At 43.9% G+C, this 26,428-nt stretch overlaps 1 protein-coding gene across 1 annotated transcript in view; it reads right to left on the bottom strand.

Annotated features, from left to right (window-relative positions):
• RASA1 (RAS p21 protein activator 1) overlaps positions 1 to 26,428 on the bottom strand; it is a 3,076,403-nt gene that overhangs the window by 909,180 nt on the left and 2,140,795 nt on the right. Inside the window, exon 17 of the mRNA XM_044064149.1 lies at positions 23,912 to 24,071. Within this exon, the coding sequence (XP_043920084.1) occupies positions 23,912 to 24,071 (160 nt within the window). The remainder of the gene's footprint in view (positions 1 to 23,911; positions 24,072 to 26,428) is intronic.

Genomic DNA, 26,428 nt, shown 5'->3' with positions numbered 1-26,428 from the left:
CATGGCCTCTCGACAGAGTGGGTAAGATCTGGTTCTGCCCTGTTTGTTGATATACCATACTATTGACATGTTGTCTGACTGTATTGCAATAGTCCCCAGAGGAAGAAGGTTGTGAAGTGCTTGCAACGCCATGAGCACCACCCTCATCTCTAGAACGTTGATATGCAGGTAGGCCTCGTGGTCTTGCCATGTGCCTTGGACAGTCCTGCCTAGATAATGCCCCCCAGTGGCAATGGGTTGGTGAGGAACAATTGAAGAGCCCGTGGTCAGTTGATTGGGTAATGTTCACCAAAGAAGGTCCTTCTTGCAAGATTCTGTCAGTAGAATGTGATGGGATAATGAAAGGTGTTGAAAGGACCATTGGGATGACAGGAGCCACTGAAGAATTCTCATGTGTAACCTGGCTAGTGGCACTAATAGTATGGTGGAAGCCATGGTCCCAAGGAGCTGCAGAACAATCTTGGCTTTGACCCATTGCAAGGGAAGGAGAAACTGAATTTGAAACACCAGGTTTTGTGCCCGTTCGGCAGGAAGACGAGCCACCATGTTTACTGTGTCTAGCTCTGCGCCTATAAAATTCACAGATTGAGAGGGCAATAAGGCAGATTTTTCCCAATTTATAGAGATTCCCAGTTGGGCACAAAGCTGAATAGCACTGTCCCTGCTCTGAAGGAACAGATGCCTGGCGGGGGCGGTCAGGAGCCAGGTGTCCAAATACGGAAACACCTGGAATCCTAGATGTCTCAGGTGAGCTGTCACTACTGCCATGCATTTGGTGAACACCTTGGGGGCTGTGGTGAGACCAAAGGGCAGAGCACGGAAATGAAAGTGACTGGCTCCCAGCCGGAAGCATAGATGACTCCTTGACACCCTGTCCATTTTTATGTGATAGTAAGCGTCTTGGAGATCTATTGAGCACATTCAATTGTCTTTCCCTAACAATGGGAGTATAGACTGCAGTGTTACCATCCGGAACTTGTCCTTCTTTACTGATTCGTTCAATCGGCTGAGGTCCAGAATGGGTCTCCAGTCCCCTGTGCATTTTGGAACTAAAAAGAATCTGGAGTAAGTTCCGAATCCTATTTGGTCTGCTGGGACAGTCTGAATGACTCTTTTTGACAGTAACTTGTTAACCTCCACAGCTGCCTGATCCCTGTGATTGGGTGGAACATCTGGGATCTTCTTGGGAACAAAAGGTGGAAGAGAAAACGGTATTACATAACCTCTGGTAATAATTCTTTGTACCCACTTGTCTTGAGTGATACTTAGCCGGGCTTCTGGATACAAAGAAATGCGACCCCCGACCGGCCCCAGAGAAGCACAGTCGGGCCACACATCAGGAGCGCTGGTAAGGCCGGCCCCGAAAAGAATCGCAACCTCCCTGGTTTTGCAGACCGCCCCTACCTCTAGGGTGACATCTACCATTTCCTCCTCCTCCTCTGCCTCTGAAGAAGAAGTCACCCTGCGCCTCCTGGAAAAACACCTGGGACTTCTTGAACCACATTTTACTGCCGCTCTGACCCTTAGGGTATGGTCTAGAGAAAACAGTAAAACGTACTCCCACGGTAGAGAGTGTTTTCCCTTCTTGCTTGCACCGGGTGAGAGTGTCCTTTACCTTGGATCCGAACAATGAGGAACCGTCGAATGGGGAGTTGGTAAAGGTAGACAAACGGTTCTGCAAAGTTACACAAACGCATCCAGGAATGACGCCTTAAGGAAATTCCTGAACGCGCTGCCCTGCTCGCACCATTTGCCGCATACGTGATAAGCTGCATGGAGGAGTTAACGATAGAGGTTAAAGTGGACAACTGGGCAGAAACCTTGTCAGGGACTCCCTCAGTACATGTACCTTGTATAGAATCTCATAACTCTTTAAGGAGATCTCTATGGAGCCTAGTAAAGTGAGTAAGGTAATTCAGCGATCTAAGGGTAAATGCTGCTGAAGAGAAGATACACTTCCCATATCTGTCCATCATGCGAGACTCCTTATTCGGCAGATAAATAGAAGTAGTAGTCTCAGCTAACTACTCCTTAGTGGCCGCCGCCACCACCATGGCATCTACAGGCACACCTTTAGATAAAAAGTCTTCTCCTGGAGGGGAAGAAAGGAACTTGTTTGGTCTCCTGGGAACTGGCTCCACAGCATCAAGAGTATCGCACACCTTTCGACTAACTAAATCCATCAGTTCTCTGAAAGGTGGAGACACCCAAGAGGCAAAAGGTTGGGACCCAAAAGCCTTCAGGTACACCAACTCCTCATCAGAAGGGGTGACAGTGGGCCAATCACACCTCTGTTTAAAGATCTCCAGGATGTCTACGAAGATACATCAGAGGATAACTTGGGAAACCCTTCCAACTCCTCGAGGTCAGTGTCAGATGCCAAAGACTCATCCTGGGAGTCGACATGCTTCCTCTTACAAGTCTTCTTCCATGGTGGCTCCTCGGAAGGACATTCCGGGGAGGTCTTGGAAGAATGGGGGCCACCGGCCGGTGGCTCCTGAGGCTTGGGGTCTCTGCTGCTGCTGGAGGGATTAGGAGCTGAGACAGAAGTAGGTGCTATGGGGGTACAGTACTGGTACCCCCGGTAGGAGCTGACGGTCGGGACAGCAGACTCCTCATCATCTCAAAAGCCAAACTCTCCAGCTCTGAAGACCTCTCCGGCTCCAAGGAGACAGAGGATGCCATCGGCTCCAAGATAGACACAGGGTCTGAACTCACCCTAGCCGATGCGAGGAGAAGAAGACCCAGAACCGAAGAAGTTTGGTTCCAAGCATCCCTGTCGGGGCCGACCGGAGAGCTTCGACCCCTGTACATTACGATGGTACGGAAAGTGTCAGAGTAGAACTCAGCTCCAAAACAGCCACAATTGGAGTGGGAGCAGAGGGTTCCACCGGCGGTACTAAGCACTCTGGCTCCGAAAGACCAGCATGGCTCGAAGGAGGAATGAACACAGAGAGTTGAACGGGCTCGAGTGGCTCCGGAGCAGACTGGGTTGGAGCCAACAACAACTTAGCAAAGCAGACGACTACAAAAGTCTCAGCACTACCCTCTCCACATCTTTTTCGGATAAACTCCTGGAAGACCTGGATGACATGGTAGGAGATAGAGATCTCGAAGGTACAGGAGACTTCACTAACAAGGAGACTGGTAGAGGGTCCATAGACCAGCTCTGAGAAGTAGACTCAAGAGTCTCAGTGGTCGGCTCCCAAAAACTTGGAACTAACCCTGCAACAACAATGCCACTCTCAGTCGTCTCCGAGGTCTGTGGAGCCGATGAGACAGTTTTCACAACTTTATGAGATGGCTCAGAGACACCAGCCAGTGCCGGGGAGGGCCTCTTGGCAGATTTAGACTTCCCTTTAGCAGATTTGGAGGATGAGGGGGAACTAGACAAGTCTTCCTTGAAGGAAGGTTTAAGAAGACCTTTTAGAATTAACTTGTTCTTCCTTTCCTGCAACACCCTAGGACTAAAGGCATGACAGAATAAACAGGTCTCCTGCAAATGGATGGCCCCTAAACAGTAAACACAATTACCGTGACCATCCATTAAGAACATCTTTTGGGAGCACTTAACACATTTCTTGAAGCCGGACTGCTTATGCACCTTACTCTCTTTAGACATTCTTAAATCAATAGAACACACGCAGACAAAGGAGGAGGAGGAGGAGGAGGACTAGGTCCTCTAACTTAAACGGGCCTAGCCCTACTGAAAGGAAGATACCATGAGGACTAGGTCCTCTAACTTAAACGGGCCTAGCCCGGGCAAGAGTGGATAGGGTCTTACAACAAACAGACTCAACAGTTATAAGGGAAGAATAGCACACTCAACAGAACAGTGGAGAACAATAATAGCACAAGTCAACTGCAAAAACGAACAGAACAAAGTTCTGTCAACAATATTAGCAAAACGATGCTAACAGCAATCTAATAACTATAAACAGCAAGGGGAAACCGCCAAATTCTATATAAATACAAAGAAATATTAGTGCGCAAAAGCACCTACTTTAATCCAAATAGTAAGCCTGGTACACGGGATACCAAGAAGAAAATAACAGCCAAAGGCCAAAAATTGCATCAAATGGCGCAAATATAAGATAACAACTTTATAACTACACTAATTGAATACTACCAACAGTAACGATTTAACTATACAGAACCAAATAACTAATCTAAGTTAAACAATGAAGAAAACTTTGAAAAAGGTGAAAATATGCAAACACTTAGCCAGAGCCAAAGAGAAGCACAACCAAACTCGTCGTCGTAGCAAATGAGATCTGGAGATTGTACTGGTGCACCATGGGATTCCTACCTAGCCATGAGCCAACCAGAAGTCTTCCAGCTTGTAAATAGGCCGAGTCTGTTTGGTTTTACCCTCTTCTGCAATAACATGGTATAGGATGCTGAGCAAAGTATACCACCCAGCTTGCAGTTATTTGCAAATTTAGTCAGCCATAAGTCTGTGTTAGTGGTTTGGAGATCCAAAATGCAGATGCCAAACAGAATGTGTCCCAGTACTGAGCCCTGAAAAAAAGCCACTAGTAACCCTTTTGCTTCTTGAGGTGGCACCTGTTACTTTAACTTTGTGGTTCAATCTGTCAGCTAACTTGCTATCCATCTTACAACACAAAGGTCAGTAGTAAAGCTTGTACGCTCACTTACAATTCAAGCAAGAGGAATACTTGTCAACAGTCTTGGCCCGATCCAGATACATTGTAAGAACTGCATAGCCACTGTCTATAACGCCAGTGAATTTCTTTTAAGAAGTTTGCTAGATTAAGCAGGCATGATCTCTCTGACAAAAATCATACAATTGCAGTTAGAATCTGAAAACTGATACAATAGCTTGTATGCCTTTCCAAATCAGTCTCATCAGCTGATGGGTCTACAGTTCCTGGGATTTGAGATGGGGTCCCTTCATGTTATGGAATAAACTACAGTTATATTAGGAGTGTAACATAAATGCAGACATTTGAGTGGATTCACCACTGCAGACCTCACTTTTAGAATCCCTGCCATTAAGCAAGTCCAAACCGGTTGACCTGACTTCCACAGCTCCATCACCCCAACTGCCTCGGATGACATGCTCACACCAGTATGCAAGGACATTGATTAAGACACGTGTCTGCAAGCAGATGATCCTGGTGCCAAAGTGCAAATGGAACAGACAGTAACTGCTCTCTGTGCCTGAAGTCCACCCCAGAGGTCTCTAATTTCCATCTCCAAGTAGTAGGTCCAGGTAAAAGAGAGGGGATCTGGCAGAGAAGTGAGGGAAGATGCAAGTAATAAGACTAAGGTGCTACCCCAACACCTGGTGCAAGGAATACCGGACAAAAGATAGAGAGATGAAAGAAGGGGGGGTGGTGAAGGTGGCTGGACTGCAACAGTGACTGTAATCAAACATCTAAATTTATGGTAAGTTCCTACCATAATTGTACCATGTTCATTGCAGTATACATTTCTGTGCTATTCACTTAGGGGATGATGTTCAAAACGTCCAGAACCATGGCACCTGGATGCCAATTGTAGTTTAATAGCGGATTAAAAAGATCCTGCTTCATAACGGGCTGAAAGAAATTGAAAACCTCTGAAATGGAGGTATAGAAGGGTTTATGCTTTGTTCTATGGTCCACAAAGAGAATCATTTTCATTTATTCTAGTAGAGTTTATGGGTAGATTGCTTTTGAGAAAGAGATGTGCATCACTGTTTGGGGCAAAGAAAAATTTCTGGCCACTACGGGAACTGGAGAAGCCATACGGTTGATCTGAAATTCTGAAGACCTGGATGGGAGATATAGGAGATCTGGTGCTGAACCTAGAACCCAAGAGAACTTCTTCAAATAGGTTCATAGGTTCATACTAGGCTATCTGCCCGAGGGCATTTACAAGCCTAGCCCATCGTTTTGTGGCTTACGCCACCCCTTTAGTATGGGGAACTATACCCATTATTTTGCTGTGCCTCTGTCGAGCAGTGACACTGAGGTAATCCCTGGGGTATATCTGCGATCTCCCATCCATTGGTCAAGATTTCTCTTGAACAAGGCCAGCGAGGTGCTCTGCCTCACATGTACCGGGATTTTGTTCCACAGCATAGGGAGTCTTTGGGTGATGAATCTATCCCTCCAGCACGTCCTATTAATAGCCGTGTCGAGGTTTAAGTCTCCCGCCCTTGTGGCTCTGATGGATCTAGATTTTTTGAGGTGAAGCATATTCATCAAATCTGGGTTTGACATGGCCTTGTATGTTAGGCAAAGGTCACCTCTGAGCAAGCGGTAGCGACTGAATAGAGCTGGAGTTCTTTCAGTCGGTCAGCATAGGACAGATTTTGAGACCCTTTATCCTTTTGGTGAGGAACTTTGTGGCCTCTCCAGCTGCTGCAAGTGTCGGGTCAGATACATCCCGAATGGGGCATTGTACTCAATCATTGGTCTGATGAGTGATGAGTAAAGGGAGACTATGACCTCCCTTGATCTAGATGAGAATCCCTTCATGATAAGGTGGGCAATGTAGAAGGTCTTCCTAACTACTTTAGCTACATGGGTGTCGAATGACAGACTACCATCAACCTGGGTCCCCAAGTCCCTGATAACTTCTTCTGCACTCAGTGGATTGCCACCTATTTGGTAGCTAGGGGTAACCTTGTTCTTCCCAAAGGGTATGACTATGCATTTTTTGGCATTTAACTTCAGGCCGTGGCTCTGGCACCAGTTATCCGTTTCTGTGAGACCCTTCTGAAGGATATCTGTGTCAGATGTGTTTTCTACTATGGCGCCCAGTTTGCAGTCATCTGCAAACTTTGTCAGCCATAACCCTCCTGTGTTTGCTTGTACTTCGGAAAAGTAGATGCCAAACAAGAGTGGGCCCAGGACTGAGCCCTGTGGGACACCACTTGTGACAGGCTTTGAGTCTGACATGGCGCCAGCAATTCTGACCCTGTGGGTTCTGTCACTCAGCCAGTTTGCAACCCATCTTGTGATGTATGGGTTAACATTTAAGCTGATGAGTTTTTCAATGATACCCGAGTGGGGTATTGTATCGAAGGCCTTAGCCAGATCGAGGTAGGCTGTATGGACTGCCTTTCCCTCGTCGATGGCTTTGGTGACTGTTTCGAAGAAGTCAACCAAGTTTAAAAGGCATGATCTGCCTTTGACAAAGCCAAACTGGGTTGGATCCAAAGTCTGCAAATTCCCTATGTCTTTATTTATGAGGTCCATTATGATCCTCTCCATGGCTTTGCAGATAAGGCTTGTCAAGCTAATGGGCCGGTAATTTCCAGGGTCGTTGGAGGCACCGCCTTTGTGAAGTGGGACCACAGTTGCAGTGCGCCACTCCCTGGGTACATATCCAGAGGTGAGACTTTGATTAAACAGCTGTCCTAGCTGTGGGTTTAATTCCTCATTGAGTTCGTGGAGCACACAGCCGGGGACACCATCAGGTCCCATGGATGCTGTGTTTTTTGCTTTGGAGAGAGCAGTTCTCACTTGGGCGCTGGAGATGTTTGGGGGGCTGTAATCGTTTGGTATAGATATCTCTCCTTTTGGGGGGGGGGGGAGTTTGCACTGAACCTGTCAGCCAGTATGTTGGCAATGTCTGTAGGATCAGTAATCTTCACATCATTTTGAACTAGTTCTGAGCATATCTGGGAGTTTCCTCCTAGGTTTCTAACATAGCTAAAGAAGGCCTTATGATTGTCTTTTGAGTCTTTAGCTATTTTTCTCTCGAAATTTGCTTTGGATGATTTTATGAGAGCTCTTAGTTTTTTACTTATAGTGATCAAGGGTGTCTTACCTTTTAAGGATTTTGCTCTATCTTGTAGTAGCTTCCTCCTTTTATTGTAGAGTTTGTTTATGGCTGGGGTCCACCAGACTGGACGCTTGCCTTTGGTACTAAGAGTCTTTGTTTTGTTTGGGATTGCCTTATCCATGCAGTCCTGCAGGTGCTGGTAGAAGGTGTTTGTAAGTGATTCAGCGGCTTGAGTACTGTTTTCCGCCGGCTCGGGGGCCTTAAAGGAGACCACACTAGTCTTTACAAGTGTGAAGTCGGCTTTTGAGAAGTTCTTTACTGTGGTCTTTTTTATTTCAGGTGGGGGTGGGATGAGGACCTCCAGCGAGATTAGTTTGCGATCTGATATCACCAGTGAGGGGTATACTTCCGGTGTTGAACATTGTGCTCCCATGTTCGTGATGATGAGATCAAGTATGTTATCTCCTCTTGTGGGGATGGTGACTAGTTGTTCCATGGCATTTGAGTTTATGAATTCCAGGAACTTTTGGGCTAGGGTGTTTGGGCTTGAGTAGTGTTCCCAGTCTATATTTGGGTAATTCAAGTCACCTAGTATGATGGTGTTTGGTGATACATTTATCCCCTCTAGTGTTTTCAGGAAGGCCATGTGAGGTTCCTGAGTTTGTGAGGGTGGCCTGTAACATGCTACAATTTGCAGAGCAGTCTTGCCTATGGTTAATTGCACCTGGATGGTCTCCGATGCATCGTGCGTTGCCACCAGTCTTGAGGTGTGGGTGTCCTTGATGAATATGGATACCCCCCTCCTTTCTTGGTATTGTCCGGATTTTGGGGCCGGAACGCATGATATGAGGTAAAACCTGATAGCGCTGGGGTGCTCTCAGGAGCCTTGAACCAGGTTTCTGTCACAGCACAGACATCGATGTTCTCCATACTGAGAAGGGCCTCGAGTGTGTGCATTTTGAGATTTAGACTTCTGGCATTGAGCAGCATTACCCTTAGTTTTTCCTTTTTGTGTTCTAGGGTGGTAGGTTTAGAATTTGAGCCTTGCCTAAAAAGGCACTATGGGGTGGCAAGAGCCTTTGCCAATATCCGAATCCCAGGGTGACAGGTGCAAGCCGTCCCTTGAGCAGCGTGGGTTGTCCAGCATGTCATCCCAGGCAGACAGATACTGGATCCCCTTTGAATGACACCAGTGTTTAAGCCAATTGTTAAAGCTGATCATCTTATCTCTGTATTGTGGCATCACTCTTGGTGAAGGTAGGATACTGCTCAAGGTCAGGGTCATACCTGCCTGGGCTACATAATCAGAGAGCTCCTCGATGTCTCTTTTCATGTAGTCCAAGGAGGTACGTCTCAGGTCGTTTACACCAGCGTGGACAATGACTGAGTCATATTTGTACTTGCTGTTGAGAGACCTGAGTGCTTGCGTTATGTGGCGGATTCTAGCGCCCGACAGGCAGCTTACTGTGACCTTCTCCTTACTCAGTCTGGTGAGCGGGACGTCAGTGTGTCTGACTATGGAGTCACCAATGACTAGTGTGTCTGGCATTGTGTTTGGCCTTAAGGGCTGTGACTGTTTGACACTCTGACTGTGAGGTCTATGTGTTGCAGGTGTTGTGTTCTGAGGTGGTGGTTGTTTGGGTGTCTGCTTTGGTGGCCTCTGCTGTTTTGGTAGATTTTTGATCAGAGCCTCCGAGTATGTCTTTGTGTGTTTATGTGTATGATTTGAGGTTGTAATGGTGCTATGTGAGACTGGGTCTATAGTGTGTGTGGTAACCTTCTCCTCCTGACTGGTCTTGCCAGTCCTGTGTTGAGAGAGATCAGCCTCCAGTTTGGCTGTATAGTTGCATCTCTCGCATGTATTTGTGTTTTGTGGGAGGAGGAGAGGGTTGTCTGTGTACATGAGGCAATTGTAACATTGCCTCAGTATTCCCAGGTTCACCAGCTGAGCAGGAGAGGACACTAGCAACTGATCCCTCGACATGCTAGAAGGATAGACAAAAACTTTAAAAAAGATTCAGGGGGACGTGGGTGACCGAGAAATGGGGGTTACCTTTTTGGGGTACTATCTATGACAAGAGTGCCGTATCAAGGTAATAAGTACTGTAGGAGCAAGTGCTAGGTTTAACAGATAGAGAATAGTCTACTTGGAGTCAAGTGGAGATGATCTTTTTAGTTATAGGATACGCTGATTAGATCAGTAGTATAGTTCGAGGAAGGTAGTTTTAAGGGAAAATTTGAAGAGTGGACTTTAGGTAGCCCGAATATTGTAAACCTGCCTAACCGGCGCTGCCCTAGTGTGCAACAGTGGCAGCTCCGCGCTAACGCGCGTTTACCGCGTTTTATACCAGGGGGCTGGGAAAAGCTAGAAACTGGCCCCAAACGACCAATAAACTACTAGTTACTGGCTGAAACCTCACAAAACTGGACAAAAGGCAGCTCAATGCTTCCCACTCCCACTGGTAAGCAAGGTAACTTCCTCTCCCCCAAATAAGGCAAGGAAACAGTACACAGGAACTACAACCAAAGCCCAGGAATCAGCAACTCTGAAACTGGACTAAACTAGTAAAGCAGGAAAAACAAGAGATATTTTTTCTTTTTTTCTTTTTTTTTCACAAAACAGGCAGAAACAGGTACAGCAAACACTTATAAATGCTATGAATCAGCTACTACAGCTTACACAGAAGAATTTGCTACAAATACAGTCAAATAGTAACAAACAAGGATTCCAAGTGCAATATTAAGTTAAATGCAGTAAAAACAGCTTCAATGTAACAGAAAGGCAGGCGAAATACCGTCGCTAGGTATTCAGATGTGGAAAGCAACAAAAAATATACTTAGTATCAAGAAAAGTCGCTTATTCAGCTCTCTGCAGCCTGGATTACTCTGCTGGCCCACGTGGAGTCTGTGCTGAGTAGGTACAAGCTGAAAAACGCGAGTTTACCACGTTTTATACCAGGGGGCTGGAAAAAGCTAGAAATTGGCCCAAAACGACCAATAAACTACTAGTTACTGGCTGAAACCTCACAAAACTGGACAAAAGGCAGCTCAATGCTTCCCACTCCCACTGGTAAGCAAGGTAACTTCCTCTCCCCCAAATAAGGCAAGGAAACAGTACACAGGAACTACAACCAAAGCCCAGGAATCAGCAACTCTGAAACTGGACTAAACTAGTAAAGCAGGAAAAACAAGAGATATTTTTTTTTTTTCTTTTTTTTTTTCACAAAACAGGCAGAAACAGGTACAGCAAACACTTATAAATGCTATGAATCAGCTACTACAGCTTACACAGAAGAATTTGCTACAAATACAGTCAAATAGTAACAAACAAGGATTCCAAGTGCAATATTAAGTTAAATGCAGTAAAAACAGCTTCAATGTAACAGAAAGGCAGGCGAAATACAGTCGCTAGTTATTCAGATGTGGAAAGCAACAAAAAATATACTTAGTATCAAGAAAAGTCGCTTATTCAGCTCTCTGCAGCCTGGATTACTCTGCTGGCCCACGTGGAGTCTGTGCTGAGTAGGTACAAGCTGAAAAACGCGCGTTCACCGCGTTTTATACCAGGGGGCTGGAAAAAGCTAGAAACTGGCCCAAAACGACCAATAAACTACTAGTTACTGGCTGAAACCTCACAAAACTGGACAAAAGGCAGCTCAATGCCTCCCACTCCCACTGGTAAGCAAGGTAACTTCCTCTCCCCCAAATAAGGCAAGGAAACAGTACACAGGAACTACAACCAAAGCCCAGGAATCAGCAACTCTGAAACTGGACTAAACTAGTAAAGCAGGAAAAACAAGAGATATTTTTTTCTTTTTTTTTTTTCACAAAACAGGCAGAAACAGGTACAGCAAACACTTATAAATGCTATGAATCAGCTACTACAGCTTACACAGAAGAATTTGCTACAGATACAGTCAAATAGTAACAAACAAGGATTCCAAGTGTAATATTAAGTTAAATGCAGTAAAAACAGCTTCAATGTAACAGAAAGGCAGGCGAAATACAGTCGGTAGGTGGAAACTAGATTTGCCTGGGCCCCAGTGGAGCAATGACAATTATTGTAAATTTGCCTGTTAAGGCTTTTTGTAAAAACTTCAAACGAGGGAAATTTGAGGAAAAACATACAGAAGTCAGGATGAAGTAGCTGCTGTTTTTGGTGTTGTAAGGGAACGCAAACAGATCGCAGCAAGGTTGGCCCCGGAGACTCAATGTCTGCTGAAGCACTGATGGATTGAAGGATTACTCATGAGGCAAAAGGACAGACCTGCTGAGCCTGTATGCTAGAGACAGCTGACTTTCCCAAAAATACGTGTTGTAATCAGAAAACAAGGCGAACCTATAGTCCACTGCCCAACTCTCATGACTTCTCAACAAAGGGGAGTAAGGACTTGGTTCTGACTTGCTTGTTGATGCATTACACAACAGACAAACTGTCTAACTAAATAGCTATCACTCCAACAGAAAGGAGGATCTGAAATTCCTGTAATGCTGAGAGAACTACCTCAACTCTTGGATGTTGACATGTATATTGGCCCCCATCCATCTCAGAGAGGAGGCATGCACGGTCACTGTTGCTGAGTAAGGTGGCGGTACCAATAGATAACCCATGTGAACGGTCTGTTTGTCAGAAAAGGGTCCCTGAAATCCAGTTCTGTGGAATTCCACGAACTGTCTGCCAGCATCCATTAAAGAGGCCTCCTGTGCAACAGCCACTCTTGTCAGAAGAGGAATCAAGGGTTGACAATGGGGTTTCCTGAAACAGAGATTTGGAACTATTCTGACTCCTGTAATAGGACCACTGATGGTTTTCAAATGTTAACACCTGCAGGAAGTAGCATCTTACCATCTTGTTCGCATCGTTTTTCTTACACCACAAGTCCAAATAATGTGCAACTTTCAAAGAGGGCATTGGTGAAGGATGGCTAAAAGTTGTCTGTGAAATTGCAAAGGCAAAGCCAGGCATGGCATCTAGGGTTAATACCTGTAACCAGTGGCTCTATTGTCTGCATCATACAGAACAGTGATGGCAAAACTTTTTGGGTCGGTGTGTCAATAATTCGGAAAATGCCTAACTTGATTCTGCTGGCGTGTCCCCCCCCCCCCCCCCAAAAAAAAATAATTAAACAGATAAATAAAAATAAAACAGCACAGCTCTCACCACATTAGTGATGCATCTTAACAGAATTAGGGACAAATCCAAAAATGAGACATGGAAAGTTTTAAACTACCACAACCATTAATTTGAGACACTAACAGAAAAAAAACAATGTGAATTAATATACATTTTCTGAAGTAAAATAAGTCTAAAAATCTAATTACTGCCATTATTAAGTGTAAAAAGTCACCAGTTTTAGGAGGGATTAAGATGGATAGTTGAGAGGAATGTACAACAGCACATGCTTAGAAATGCAGACTACTTGCCCTTTGCAGAAGTGTAACCATGAAGAGAAAACAATAAGCACTGCCCTTTACAGATTCTATCGAGATAGTATACCAAAATAATCTTTGAGGTTAACAACTTCCTTACCTCTGCAGCGGTGCTGTTGAACTGGCCTCTGGCACAAAATAATTCAATGCACTTCACACAAGCAACAAATGCAAATGCAGTTTCTTTGGTAACTCGAGTGTTGGGGAATGCTGGCGTGTCACCTTTGACATGTGTGCCATAGGTTCGTCATCACTGATATAGAAGGTGCATGGACAGGGATCAGTAATTCTCAGCACTATACCTACAGTGGTCTCCAGCTCTTTTCTTGAAACCAGCATGGATGACTTGCACAAAATATCAATGGCTTGATCTGCTGGATCCCTTTGGAAGAGATTCATATATACCATATAATTAAACACCCTCAAAGCAAGTGTGCCCCAGGTTTAAGTCTGCTTCCCCATCTAGTCCAATGCTACAGACTCTGTTAGGTGGATGAACAGAGGCTTATTCATTGACCTGCTCTCTCTTGGTGGTTGCTGCGACAATCATACAGTCCAAAGGAACTTTCAGGCAGTGCTGCCTATCTTTAGGAGGGTGCAGTATTCTGTCAGGCTTGTGAGGTACTACCTAATTAGTTGATCATGGTAACCAAACTAGTAAGCTGGTTGGCAGACGAGACCACCCAAAAGGTTGAGGGTGCAGAGCAGTAGCCCTCAAAAAGCATTTCCTCGACCTGAGAGGTTGAGTCTTTTGGCCAAGATCCCACTCTGTCTCATCAATTCAAGGTTTTCTTCAAAGTGCTGTCTTCAGGAGGAGATTGCAGGGGGTGCTCTCTCTCATCTAAGTCTGTGTCTGATGTTAGGGGAGTCCAAGTGTTACTTCTTGCACCCTTCTTCCTGAGGATCTTCAGTTGTGGCTGGATGAATTCTTCTGTGAACTCAATGAGAACCTGTTGAAGCTCCCTGAGGCTTCCTGCTCTGTTCCTTCCTTTGCAGTCATGACAAACCAGCTGAAGGATTGACAGGAGGGTATTAAGGGGGGGAATCTGACACAGATGGACAGGAAAATAGCCTCCTCACAAGGCATTTCACAGAGCCTCCATGGGTGCCGGCTTCACCCCTTGACTCTCTCCAATCAGAACTTTAGCCAGCACCAATAAAAGTTCTGTCAAAGGCCTGAGAAGGGAGGCTATCATCTAATCTACAACCTCAGTCTGCTGACATCAGGGACCTCATCATGAGCCACAGTCCTCCACCACTGAACCAGAAGTAAGTGAAGCCGAGAAGGGGATGACCTGACATGAAAGACCCATGTAGCCCCAAGATGGAGACTGGTGCTGATGGCTCAAAAGCAAAGGACTCAGACACAGAGAAAGGTCCAAATCAAGCTCACGCTGAGGATAGTGCCAAAGACCCAACACCGAGTGACCTGTCCAGAGATCCACTTGATGTCAAAGGGCTTGGCATTAGGTTTATTGGATGTACAGAAGCAGGTTCTGAGGCAAAAGTACTTGTTGGCAGTGAGCAGACAGGCACTATTGCTAACAGGTACCTGTCAGCTTTGAGCAGACAGACTTCGGGAGGTGATCTGGCCCTGAAACTACTGGTGCTGAAAATGATACTGGGGAAAGAGCTATGAGAGGTGTAAGTGACCCAACTTAATCCACCAAAGAAATACAGGGGGATTGGATGAGATTCAGCTTTATCTGCAGCTTCAAAATGCACTCACATAGACTCCCAATCAGTCTCTGCAGAACTGTGTATGGACCCGACACATTTTAACGAGGTAGCAGAAGATGGCTTGGAGGAGAGAAAATGGGAGAGCTCCCTTTTGGACTAGTGATGCTAAAGGTTTTAACCAGGAATTTTTCTCTGATGATAATAGTCTCAAAGTCTGGAGGCAGAATATTGCATACCTTTCGTTGAAGGAGGGGATTGATCTTTTTCCTGCCTCAGAATCTTCACATCCATGGAGGGACCAAGCTCCTCAGGTTGTATCTTTCTCATATCTTTATTCTACTTTTCACTTATCTGGTTTGTCCCTAGGGGAGTGGGCTGGTTATCTGGGAAAAGGAAACCCCTTTAAGTTTAACTTATTACAACAGTCTGAAAGAGACCTGGGTCTCCACCTACCTTGACCTCAGGCACATCATTCATAAGTCTTGGGTGTCCTAGGGCAGAATTTTATGACTGCATTTATCACTTCTTAAAGCTTTTTTGCATAACAGTAATCAAAGCACAAAGTCATGCACAAGGACAAAAATATAACTAAGAAAAGTACAGTTGTGCACACTTACCATAAATGTAGATGTTCGAGTGTATTCACTGTTGCAGTCATCACATTTGGGTTATCTGCTTTCAGTAGCCTTCAGTCAGCCTGATTAACAAAGTCTTGGGTCCTGCATCGGTTGCTGTCCCTTCTTCCATGATGTCAGGTCGTCAGGGGTATAAAATATGCAACAGATGCCATTACATCAGTTTTTCTTGCCCCAGATGGCAGGTGGCCCCTAATGGGAAGCAATTAAATCTATAAATACACTAGGATATACCTTCAACAAAAAAGCAAATGCACCAAAAAGCTTTTGAGCATAGTAAAGGAGAGTAGAGGTACAGCCAAGAGAAATAAGGGGGCTGGAGGGAGGGTAACCAGGACTGCAACAGTGAATACACTCGAACATCTACATTTATGGTAAGTGTACACAACTGTACTATGTTCTTCGGGTTTCACTGTTGCAGTCATCACATTTGGGTAGATTCCCAAAGCTATGGATGGGAGGAGGAATTTAGATAGCATTAGGACCAGCTATAAGGCCCTGCAAGACTGCAGTGGCAAAGCCAGCTCTGGATTTAGAGACAGTTGGGAGATGGTACTGCTTGGCGAAAGTATGTACAAACTCCAAATAGCAGCTTCTAGGATGTCCCTGGTAGGGACCCCTCTGAGAAAGGCTGTAGAAGTAGATGCAGCCCTGGTTGAGTGGGGTCTGATCCCCTGTGGGATAGGTTTCCATGGTGCTTGTAGAAGAAATGAATGCAATGGCCTATCCCCATTTGGAAATGGTTTGCTTTAAAATAGCCTTCCCCCTCTGCCCCTGCAGCAAATGTCACCAGCAGTTGTTCAGATTTCCTCTGAGATTTAGTCCTGTCCAAGTAGAATCTAAGTTGTCTGTGCACATCTAAGGAGTGCAGCATCCGTTCCCCTTTGTTCTGTGGATTAGGAAAGAAGGTTGGCAAACGAATGGACTGATTAAGGGCCACACAGGATACTACCTTGGGCAGGAAAGAGGGATCGGTCCTGAAGGACACCCTGCCTGCATGAAAGATGATGAAAGGCTCCACTGCCATAAGGGCCTGTAATTCAGATATCCTTCTTGCTGAAGTGATTGCTAAAAGGAAAGCTGTTTTCCAAGAAAGGAATGTTAAGTCTGCAGTAGCAGCTGGCTCAAAAGGAAGAAGAGTGACTTTCTACAATACAAAGTTAAAGGTCCCAGGCTGGAGTTGGAGCTCTCCTGGGTGGTCGTACATTTTTGGCCCCCTCTGAGGAACTGCTTGAGCAGTTGATGAGGGAAGAGGGGAGGTTCTGTGTTATAATGAGCTGAAATAGCTGAGGCATGAATTTTGATGGAGGAGAAAAACAGGCCCTTGTGAAGCATCTCAGTTAAGTATTGTAAAATCTGAGGTAAATTGGGCAATCCTGTGCTCATCCCTTGACACTGGTTCCAGGCACAGAATCTTTTCCATTTTTCAGCATATGATTTTCTAGTACTTGGCCTCCTTGCCTCTAAAATGATATCCATCACTGGTTTACTGAGGGATGGTAAAGGAGAGATTAGGTAACTAGCCAGGCTGCTAGGTTCAGTGTTTGAAGATGAGGATGCAGAATCTGGTTCTGCTGCTGAGACAATAGGGTAGGAGTCTGAGGCAGGTGCCATGGGGCCAACAGTGACACACTGCGCAAGAGGGGGTACCAGTCTTGGTGTGGCCTGGTGCAATTAAAACTGTCCTTTGTTTGTCTTGCTTGATCTTTAGTAGTACTTTGGAGAGCAGAGGCAGACGAGGAAAGGCATAAACTGATAGGTTTTTCCAGCTGAAGGACAGAGCAGCCACTTTCCAAGCTTGTTTGTGGAGAGTCCTTTTGCAAAATTTGTCCAATTGATATTTCTGGGGGGAGGCAAACAGGTCTATATCTGGGCACCCCCATTTGCTTGTCAACATGTTGAAAATCCTTGGTTCCAGTCTCCACTCGTGTGGGTCCATGAGGTTTCTGCTTAGTTCGTCTGCCAGAGTGTTTAGTTTTCCTGGCAGGAAATGAGCTTGTAGATGCACTTGGTAGCTCAGGGCTGTGTTCCACAATGCCATGGCTAGTCTGCAGAGGGGGTAAGAATGTGTATCCCCCTGCTTGTTTATGTACCACATAACAGTGGTGTTGTCCATCTTTACCATTAATTGTCCTGGAAGAATGTGGTCCTTGAAGGCTGTCAGAGCATTCTGTACAGCTAACATTTTTTTTTGATTGATATGCAGGTGAATTTGACTTGAGTTCCATTTGCCCAGAATGCACTTCCCTGCCAGGTGAGCCCCCCAGGCATAGTCTGATGCATCTGTTGTTAGGGTTTGGGCAGCAGGAGGTACTGTAAATGGTAGTCCCTTGTTTTGGTGGCAGGCCTCTGCCCACCAAAGGAACACTAGGCATAGGCAAAGTATGATAGGAATCATTGCTTCTGGATCCTGAGAATGTTGACACCATAGGCTTTTTAGATACCATTGTAGTTTCCTCATATGCAGTCTTGCATATGAAATTAGAAGAATGCAGGAGGCCATGAACCCTAAGACTTGTATTTGCTTTGCAGACAGCAGGGTTTTTGTAGCCACTTGTTTGAAGTAGGTTGTCAAATGAATTTGTTTCTCTGGCGTGAGGAAAGGCATCTGGGATGTTGTATTTAAGCTTGCTCCCAGGAATATAATTTATTGACAGGGTACCAGGTGTGATTTCTTTTCGTTTATGGTGTACCCCAGGCAAGTTGGCACCCTTTGTACAAAGGCCAGATGATTCAAAAGTATGTCCTGGCTTTCTGCCTGAACTAGACAATCGTCCAGGTATGGGTATATTTGAATATTTCTTTGCCTGCAAAATGCAATGACAGGAGCTAGGCACTTTGTGAATACCCTAGGCACAGTAGATGAGCCAAAGGGCAGTGCAGAGAACTGATAGTGCATGTAGCCTGCTTTGAAGTGTAGTTAATCTTCTGCAAGATTCCCTGATTGGGATGTGCAGGTATGCTTCCTTTAAATCTAGTGTTACCAACCAGGAGTCTTTGCCTAGCATAGGGAGCAACTGGTGAAGAGTCAGCATCTTGAATTTTGGAATCACCAAAAAGGTGTTTAGAGTAGACAGGTCCAGGATAGGACGCCATGAATTGCCCTTTCTGGGTACCAGGAAAAGTTTTGAGTAGAAACCTTGTCCCTTTTCCTCTTTTGGTACCAAGTGAATAGCCCCCATGCTTAAGAGAGAAAGTACTTGCTTTTTGGGCCTCTGCCCACTGATTTGGGGTAGATTTGGCCACCCGCTTGGTGTTGGTAACGTGTGGAAGTGAAATCTGTATCCCTGGGACACTATATTTAGAACCCATTTGTCCTGGGTAGTGAGTTCTCAGTTCTTTGCATGAAGAGCAATCTTTCCCCCCAAAGGGGCAGTCAGTTGAGAAGTGCTTGGAAGTTTTAAAAAGTCATTGAGACAGTTTACCATAGGGGGGAGTTTTATTACTCCCAGATTTGGAAGTGGAGGCCCCCCACTGCTTAGTCCTGTGTGTACCCTGGGACTGAAGCCTGGGAGCTCTGCTGGATCTGGGTTTGGACTGAGAAGGTCTGGAAGAGGCAGGAAAGGACCAATTCTTGGAAGGCCAATGCCTACTAAACCTTGGAGGTTGTACTTAAAATCTTTAATAGTTTGCATAGATTTAGCTTTTTCCTCCACCTTTTTAAGAACAACTTCTGCCTTGTTGCCAAACAGGCGGTCCTGGTTTAAGGGAGCATCCAGTAATTTTGCTTTAACATGATCTGGCAAGGACTGATCCTTAAGCCAAGCATGCCTTCTAAGTACAGACCCAGTTACAGCAGCCCTGCAAGATGCCTCTAGTAAATCAAAACCACACTGTAAAGTATGTTTTCAAATTTGTTCAGCTGAATGCAGTAAATCCTGTAAATCCTTAATTTCAGCACAATCAGGAATCAACATCATTTTCTGTTTAAGCAATCCAATAATATGCTGTTGATACTAACATATGAAACTGGCAGTTTAAGGCCCTAATGGCCAAAGTTGCAGAAGTGTATACCTTCTTACCCCATCTATCCAGTGCCCTGGAGTCTCTATCAGAGGGGGTAGGATTTTTGGCAGTAGTAGTTTTAATGCCCTTTGGTCCCTGTGAAATGGTCTCAGGATCTGCAGTAGGATTTTTAAAAAGGAACTTGTGAGAGTCAGGGACCTTGTAATATCTATTAGGTTTTCTGGGAGCAGGAGGCAAAGATTCAGGGGCCAAGCTAGATTCTGAAAAGGCATCACCAACAATGTCTAGCACAGGAGGCATGGCTAAAGGCCTGTGCTGGGGCAGGAGTAAGAAATCCCTAAGCCTCTTTTTAGAATCAAAGAAATCCTGACTTTCCCAACGAAAATGTTCCCTGAGCGTATGCAAGGTTTCACCAAAAGAGAAATCCTCTAGGGGGAAGCAGAGGGAATACAGTCCTCAGCATCAGAATCTTCATAGGTAGATAAGGGTAAATTCTGTTCATCAGAGGAAACAGAAAATTCAGAATCCTGGTCAGAAGTATCATAAGCAAACTCAGTCCCAGGTCTCTTAGAGGGGGAAGGCTGGCTTCCCCTGATTTAAGTAATAAGGTCTTCAGCCATTCTTATCATTTGTTTTTTAGGCATAGAGGCCTGACCATGCGGTCTGGGTGTCAGTTTTCTAGGCATGGTTCGAGTTTTAGGCCTTGATGAAGAAGACGGCGTCGGTTTAATACGCAAGTCAGTAGGCCTGAATACACCCTCAAAAGCCGGTGCCTGCACAGTTGCTCCGGACCCATCCAAGGTAGAGACATTTGCAGGTTCCACAACTGAAGCATCTCACGGCATACCGGACTCCAAATGAGTCTCAGTAGAGGCCTGCGAATCTGAAGTAGTGGGTATCAGGGGCTGCGAAAGTGCCTCACTGAGTACCGGAGCACTGGCGACTGGCTTAGGAGAAGCGTCATCGGCAGCTTTGGACCTAGGCGGCCTGTCTCTGTCTTTATCTTTGCGTTTTTTCAGAATGTCGGTAGTTGGATGGCTTACCGAAGACATATCAGGATAATTGAACTGAGCACTAAAATATTTAGAAGCAAAAATATACTGACGATGGACAGTTCGTGGTTTAAATAAGGCACACAACCGACAGCGAGGTATGTCATGGTCAGGGCCTAGGCAAGGAATACAGTACGAATGAAAATCTTTATGAGGTATTTGCTTTCCACAAGTAATGCAATTATTTACTTTTATTGACATCGGTTTAGAGCAAGAAAAAGTTTCTCCAACGGGGTACTTCGCTTTTAGTTGAAGACTTCGGTTCTGAAACTCAAAAACGAAAATTTCAGGAGTCGGCCGACCGGCACTTGCGAACTGCTTCTGCTTTATGCAAGAAAGACTGATGTAATGGCATTGGCTGCATGTTTTATACCCCTGACGACCTGACGTCATGGAAGAAGGGACAGTTACCGACGCAGGACCCAAGACTTTGTTAATCAGGCCGACTGAGGGCAACTACAAGCAGATAACCCAAATGTGATGACTGCAACAATGAAACACGAAGAACATCTCCAACTAACACTTAAGGAAACACCCAGATATGTACAGCTATCAAGAACATTTTTCTTTTAAATGAGATGACATTTTGAGTCGCACGCCTAAGTGCCTGTAAAGGAAACAAGGCTAATATACGTAGAAAGTACAGTTTTGTACCTACCATAAATGTAGATGTTTGAGTGTTCACACTGCTAGACTTTGGAACTCTGGTCGACTGTGGGACCGCCTGACGGCAGGATAACCCAAGTGTGATGACTGCAGCAGTGTAACACGATGAACATCTTCTTTGTGCAATGCAACAACACAAACTACAAAATGACTAAATTTAGAAAATGTTACTAAGCTAAAAGAATGAATCTAAAGCTAAAGCACTCAGCTGAGCTCAAATGATCATACGTTCACTATGGCAGGAAATGAGATGCGAGGTAAGTGAGGGCACAGAGGAATTATGGGAAGAAAAATCTGAAGAAGACTGAGACTTGAAACACCAGCAGATGGCTGGGATTTGATCTCACAAGCATTCAATTCCCAACAGTCAGATGACACAGATGAAATAGGATCAAACTGCATGAATTGTGCAATACCAAGTTTCCAGAGCAACAATTAAAAAAAAAAATACTGAGCAATAAAATAACTGCAATATATAATTCCTGGAATTATACTAAAGCTCCTGTCAGTAATGAAGCACTTGACTACATTAACTTATGTTATACTTCCAGGGATGATTAACTAGAATGTTAACATATTTCAGGCTCATATCTTACTACTGTTCATAGTTCATAGGCTGGTACTAAGCTAACTGCCTTTGCAGGCCATTTTAAGCCTAGCCACTTCCCCCATGTGAGAATCAAACCCTGCACCTTCTGCTTGTAAGGCAAACACCTTAACCAAACTGGTGAGCACTGGCACTTCTTTGACATGATCATCCTATTTCTAATATTTCTTTAATTATTACACTTTATTTTGTAAACCTATGATGCCTCTTCACTTGGGCTGTACCTGAAAAAGGTCCATGGACCAGCATATCAACCCAGTTAACAAACTGTAAACAAAAAGAAAATATGGAACTGATTTGTGCTTAGTTTACTCTCAGCATAATATTGTAAGTAAAGTGAAACTTAACTTTATTTTAGAAAAGCAGACTAGAATTCACTAACCATCATAGAATTATTCTTCAATTAACATTTATCCTAGTTTAGCTGTTATTTCAATTTTTAAAGACTTAAAAATTGCTTCTGTTAACATTTTAAAACATGAATGCTAGTGCACTGCCACATTTCCTTTATTTGGAACAAAATGGCATATGTATCTCAGAGATAGAACATTAAAAAACATATATATTCAAATTATGGCCATCGGGGATGTGCAATCATACCTCTCAACTTCTTAGCACAAGAAATCTGGACAAAGCCTAACATAATGACAAAGGCCCAACAATAGGGACAGATTTTAAGAACTGCTCTTTCTTATAAACTCAGCAAGTTGCTAAAATGACAGGCTTTGTGTTAGCTGAAACCCAAATGTATGTCATTAATTAGTGACTTCAGTCCTTAATGATTTGCCAGAAAAAACCCAAAATTTTAGGAGGAACAGACCAAAAATATGAGGCAAAAATCTGGCCACTCTGTGAAAATCTGGACAGCTGAGAGGTATGTGTGCAGTTCTGAAATGATGGCCTTCAGGGAAGTGCAATGCTGAAATGGTGGCCATCGGGGAAGTGTTAAAGGACCTTAACACACATTCACACTAGAATGAATGAAGAAAGAAGAGTGACAAAAAACAGATTTTTTCAGGCCACTCAAGGAAAATAAAACAGTCAGAAAAGCACAGTTCAAAGAAAACATGAGAACAAATAACTACATGCCACTGTGTTCATGGACAAGTTATCTTACGGCGGTAAGCAAAAATACACAGTGAAACAGAATACAAAAGAAAATCAAAATAAATTAATTAGCATCACGCAGATCAAAAGAGTAGCACATCATAAGGAATACACAGGCTAACCACTGCAATTGTCCTTAATGACAAAGCCCATTTTTGTACATTTATACTTACCCAAGTGATATTAAAGACAAAGTGAATGCAGTAACTGAAACTGAAAAACCAGGATACAACTGTAATATAAACATTTAGCTAGTTTCATGTTACACGTGCCATGTTAGATTTACATGAGTGCAAAACCAGGCAAAACAATCCAAATGTTTTAAAAAAATATTGACATACAGCATCTGTAGAAAAAATGAGTACACTTAAAAAGGTGTGCTTACTAAGTTACCATGGCACAATCTGTCAGAAATTAAAATACTGCGCCCTGATGATGGACTGGTCAAGTGTTATGCTTTGTGCAAACTGGAATAAAATGCCTTTAAAACAACATGCTAAAATACTTAGTAGGTATAAAACACTGCTCTAGAACCTTATAAGCAGAAAAATACTTAACAAAAATCAAAGGGTGGAGGAAGTTTAGGCAGTATATGACAAGCCAATAATGTCCATAGAGGGTCACCCCCTCCCCTGGATGTAGTATTCCAAGGTTGCACACCCTCAAAGATTAGGACTACACTAGGATTATATGAGCTAATGCACTTCACTCATCACTGGGAAAGTGTTAACGCCAAAGTAATTAGCAGAGGTGTTGGGGACTTGCCCCCCTCCCCCCCCAAAACAAACAACCTATTTGAGTGCTAGACAGTGTTTCGCGGAATGTATGGTGTTCTTTACACTAGGTCTATCTACTGAACTCATTTCAATATGCCCTCCCTATTGTAGCCCTGCTAGTGTTCAAGACTCTGTCTTATACTCAGTATTTCAAATTCCAATAGCACATGAATGGTAATTGTTTCCTCAAAAATAATAATTTCATTGCATCAAAATCTTCTTCATAATATACTTACTGCCATACACACCTACCTTCCATGCTTATTTCTTTGTCATTTAGTGTTCTCAGTAACACAGATTCAAGCTTCTCATGTCTAAATATTCTTAATAAAATACTGGCCAGCAGTGTTCGGTCTTGTCCACAAACAAGAGAAAGAGCATAAACCACATGCAAATCCTTCTGTAAAATAAGCTGCAAAAACAAATGCATAAACAATATCAGTGCAAGCAAACTAGTTGTGAAAAGTTTTTTTTTTTTTTGCTTTAGCCCTAAGCTTGCTCTAATCACTTCTACATCTGTTCCTTATAAAACATTAAGGAAGCAGTTTGAGCTCTAAATTCTGTTGAGATGCACCAGACTCTGTTTCAGAATTTCAGCTTCTGAAAGACAGAAGTGGCTAAAATGGTTCACAAAACATGTTATTAATCTGTCAGCAGAATTTATTAAAACTGTTTAGTATTACCACTGGGATGCTGTGAGTCACAAGCCTAAAGGGCAAGTACCTTACAACCCAGGGCTATGCACTAATAGCTATACCATGAAATCACAAACTACCTTAATGCACTCATAAAATAGGCATCTGCATTGTTCTGAAGTATGAATTTCACACTACATAGTTTATGAAAGACAGTTAAGTTTTGTAGTGCATGTTTCCCCACACATTTTAAATGACACTTTCACAGCTATAATTTGTGGACTTTTGATCTAAAATGCTTGGGGGGTCGTATATGGTTCTCTTCTATTAAACTGTCATGTGCCACTGTGCAATTCCATCTGTACGTCTTACCTGGCAGGTTTCATGAATCCAATTTTTGACTATAGTCGCACAAATTCAGTGTCACAGTTTAGGTATTTCTGGTCCATATATGGTGTTTTGAAAATGCATAAAATGTTAGGTTTTGGTAATGTTACAGCAGTTGTTGAAAACATTTGCCCATTTAACTAATTGAATCTTGTGCATAGATACAATATTTTACTTATGCAGAATTTCGGTAACAATTTTTTTTAGAATACTCAGGGTCATGGTTCAGGTAGTAAAAATCCTCACATGATGCTTTCAAAATTTGAGCTCAGAATGTTAGTTCTGTAACAGGACAGGCAGATTTCCTCCACAGACTGCTCTCTAATTTTACATGTGCATAAGTATGGAAGAGTGAGGGATACAGAACAGATGACTGCAGAATAGAAGTGAGAGGATACGTATTTCAACTAGCCCTGGCTATAGCGTCTATTTCTGGATGTCTCTGGGAGGCTACATAAAAAACAGTGGAGGCTCTTGGCCACACAGTGGTAGCTCAGCTTCCTCTTCTTTACAACACAGGGATATTTTCAAAGGGACACAGTACTCCCCCCCCCCCCCCCCATGAGACGGTTCATCAATTCATCAAGTCTCCAACAACTTTTGAACATCTGTTTTTTCAAAGACAGCAGAAGCTGCTGAACCAATAAACAAACATCAATCCTCTCACACACAGTTAAGGACAATATATCAATTTCAACTGGTCACAATCAGTTATCCAAGATCTGCTTGTGCAGGAAAAACAGCATCTGTTGCAACTACAAACACATAGGACCTCCCCCATAACTGGGACAAGCACATCAATTTGTCTGGTTCAGAGCAGCTATCCATGATCTGCCTGGGAACCACGGTACCCACTGAAACCTATACATAAGCTAGAGGTTTCCAACCTTGAAAAGCAGCAGTTAAAACTATTCTAACAGCAACTTAAAAGTACAGTTGTGCACACTTACAATACATGTTGATATTAGAGTGTATTCACCGTTGCAGTCCTAACTTGTGGGACTTCCTGCTGTGGAAGCCCTTGACCGGCCCGATTACCAGAGCAAAAATCTCCCTCCTCCTAAGGCTGGTGCAAACCCTACCCTGATGTCAGTGCGCGTGGGTATAAAGGGAGCCAGCTGACACCATGACATCAGTTATTTCTTAACCCCCTAGAAGGTAGGAGTCCTCAGGATGAACCACAAGTAAAGGACAAAGATTGAAAAGGGGCCTGCTAGGTAAACACCCAGGGTGTCCTCTGGATAGTGAAGAAAACAGAAGCAGACTACCACTGTAGGCAAAAGGGGGAAGGAAGGAGGGAAAGAAGACTACAACAGTGAATACACTCAAACATGTACATTTACGGTATGTGTACACAACTGCACTATTTTCTTCATGTTTCACTGTTGCAGTCCTGAATTATGGGATGATTCCCAAAGCTGACATCATTGTGGAAGGTAGATTAAGAAGAAAAGAGGATGCCCTGCAAGATGGCAGTGGCAAATCCTGCTCTAGACTTTGAGAAGGCTCTTAAGTTTTGCTGTTTGGTAAATTTATGTACAGATGACCATGTAGCAGCTTCCAAAATGTCTCTGGTAAGTACTCCTTTCAGGAAGGCAGCAGAGGTAGAAGGGGGCCTTAGTAGAGTGAGTCTTTACAGTTTCAGATTTTTTTTTTGCCATGATGGCTGTAACAAAAGGAAATACAGTGGGGGATCCACCTGAAGACAGTCTGTTTGGAGACTGGTTTCCCATCAGAGCCAATAGCA

This window comes from Protopterus annectens, chromosome 2.part2 (genome assembly GCF_019279795.1).
Source record: "Protopterus annectens isolate FY-2018-M chromosome 2.part2, PAN1.0, whole genome shotgun sequence".
NCBI lineage: Eukaryota > Metazoa > Chordata > Ceratodontiformes > Protopteridae > Protopterus > Protopterus annectens.
Note: the sequence above shows the minus strand (reverse complement) of the source record. Positions and strands in the feature narration are given on the sequence as shown.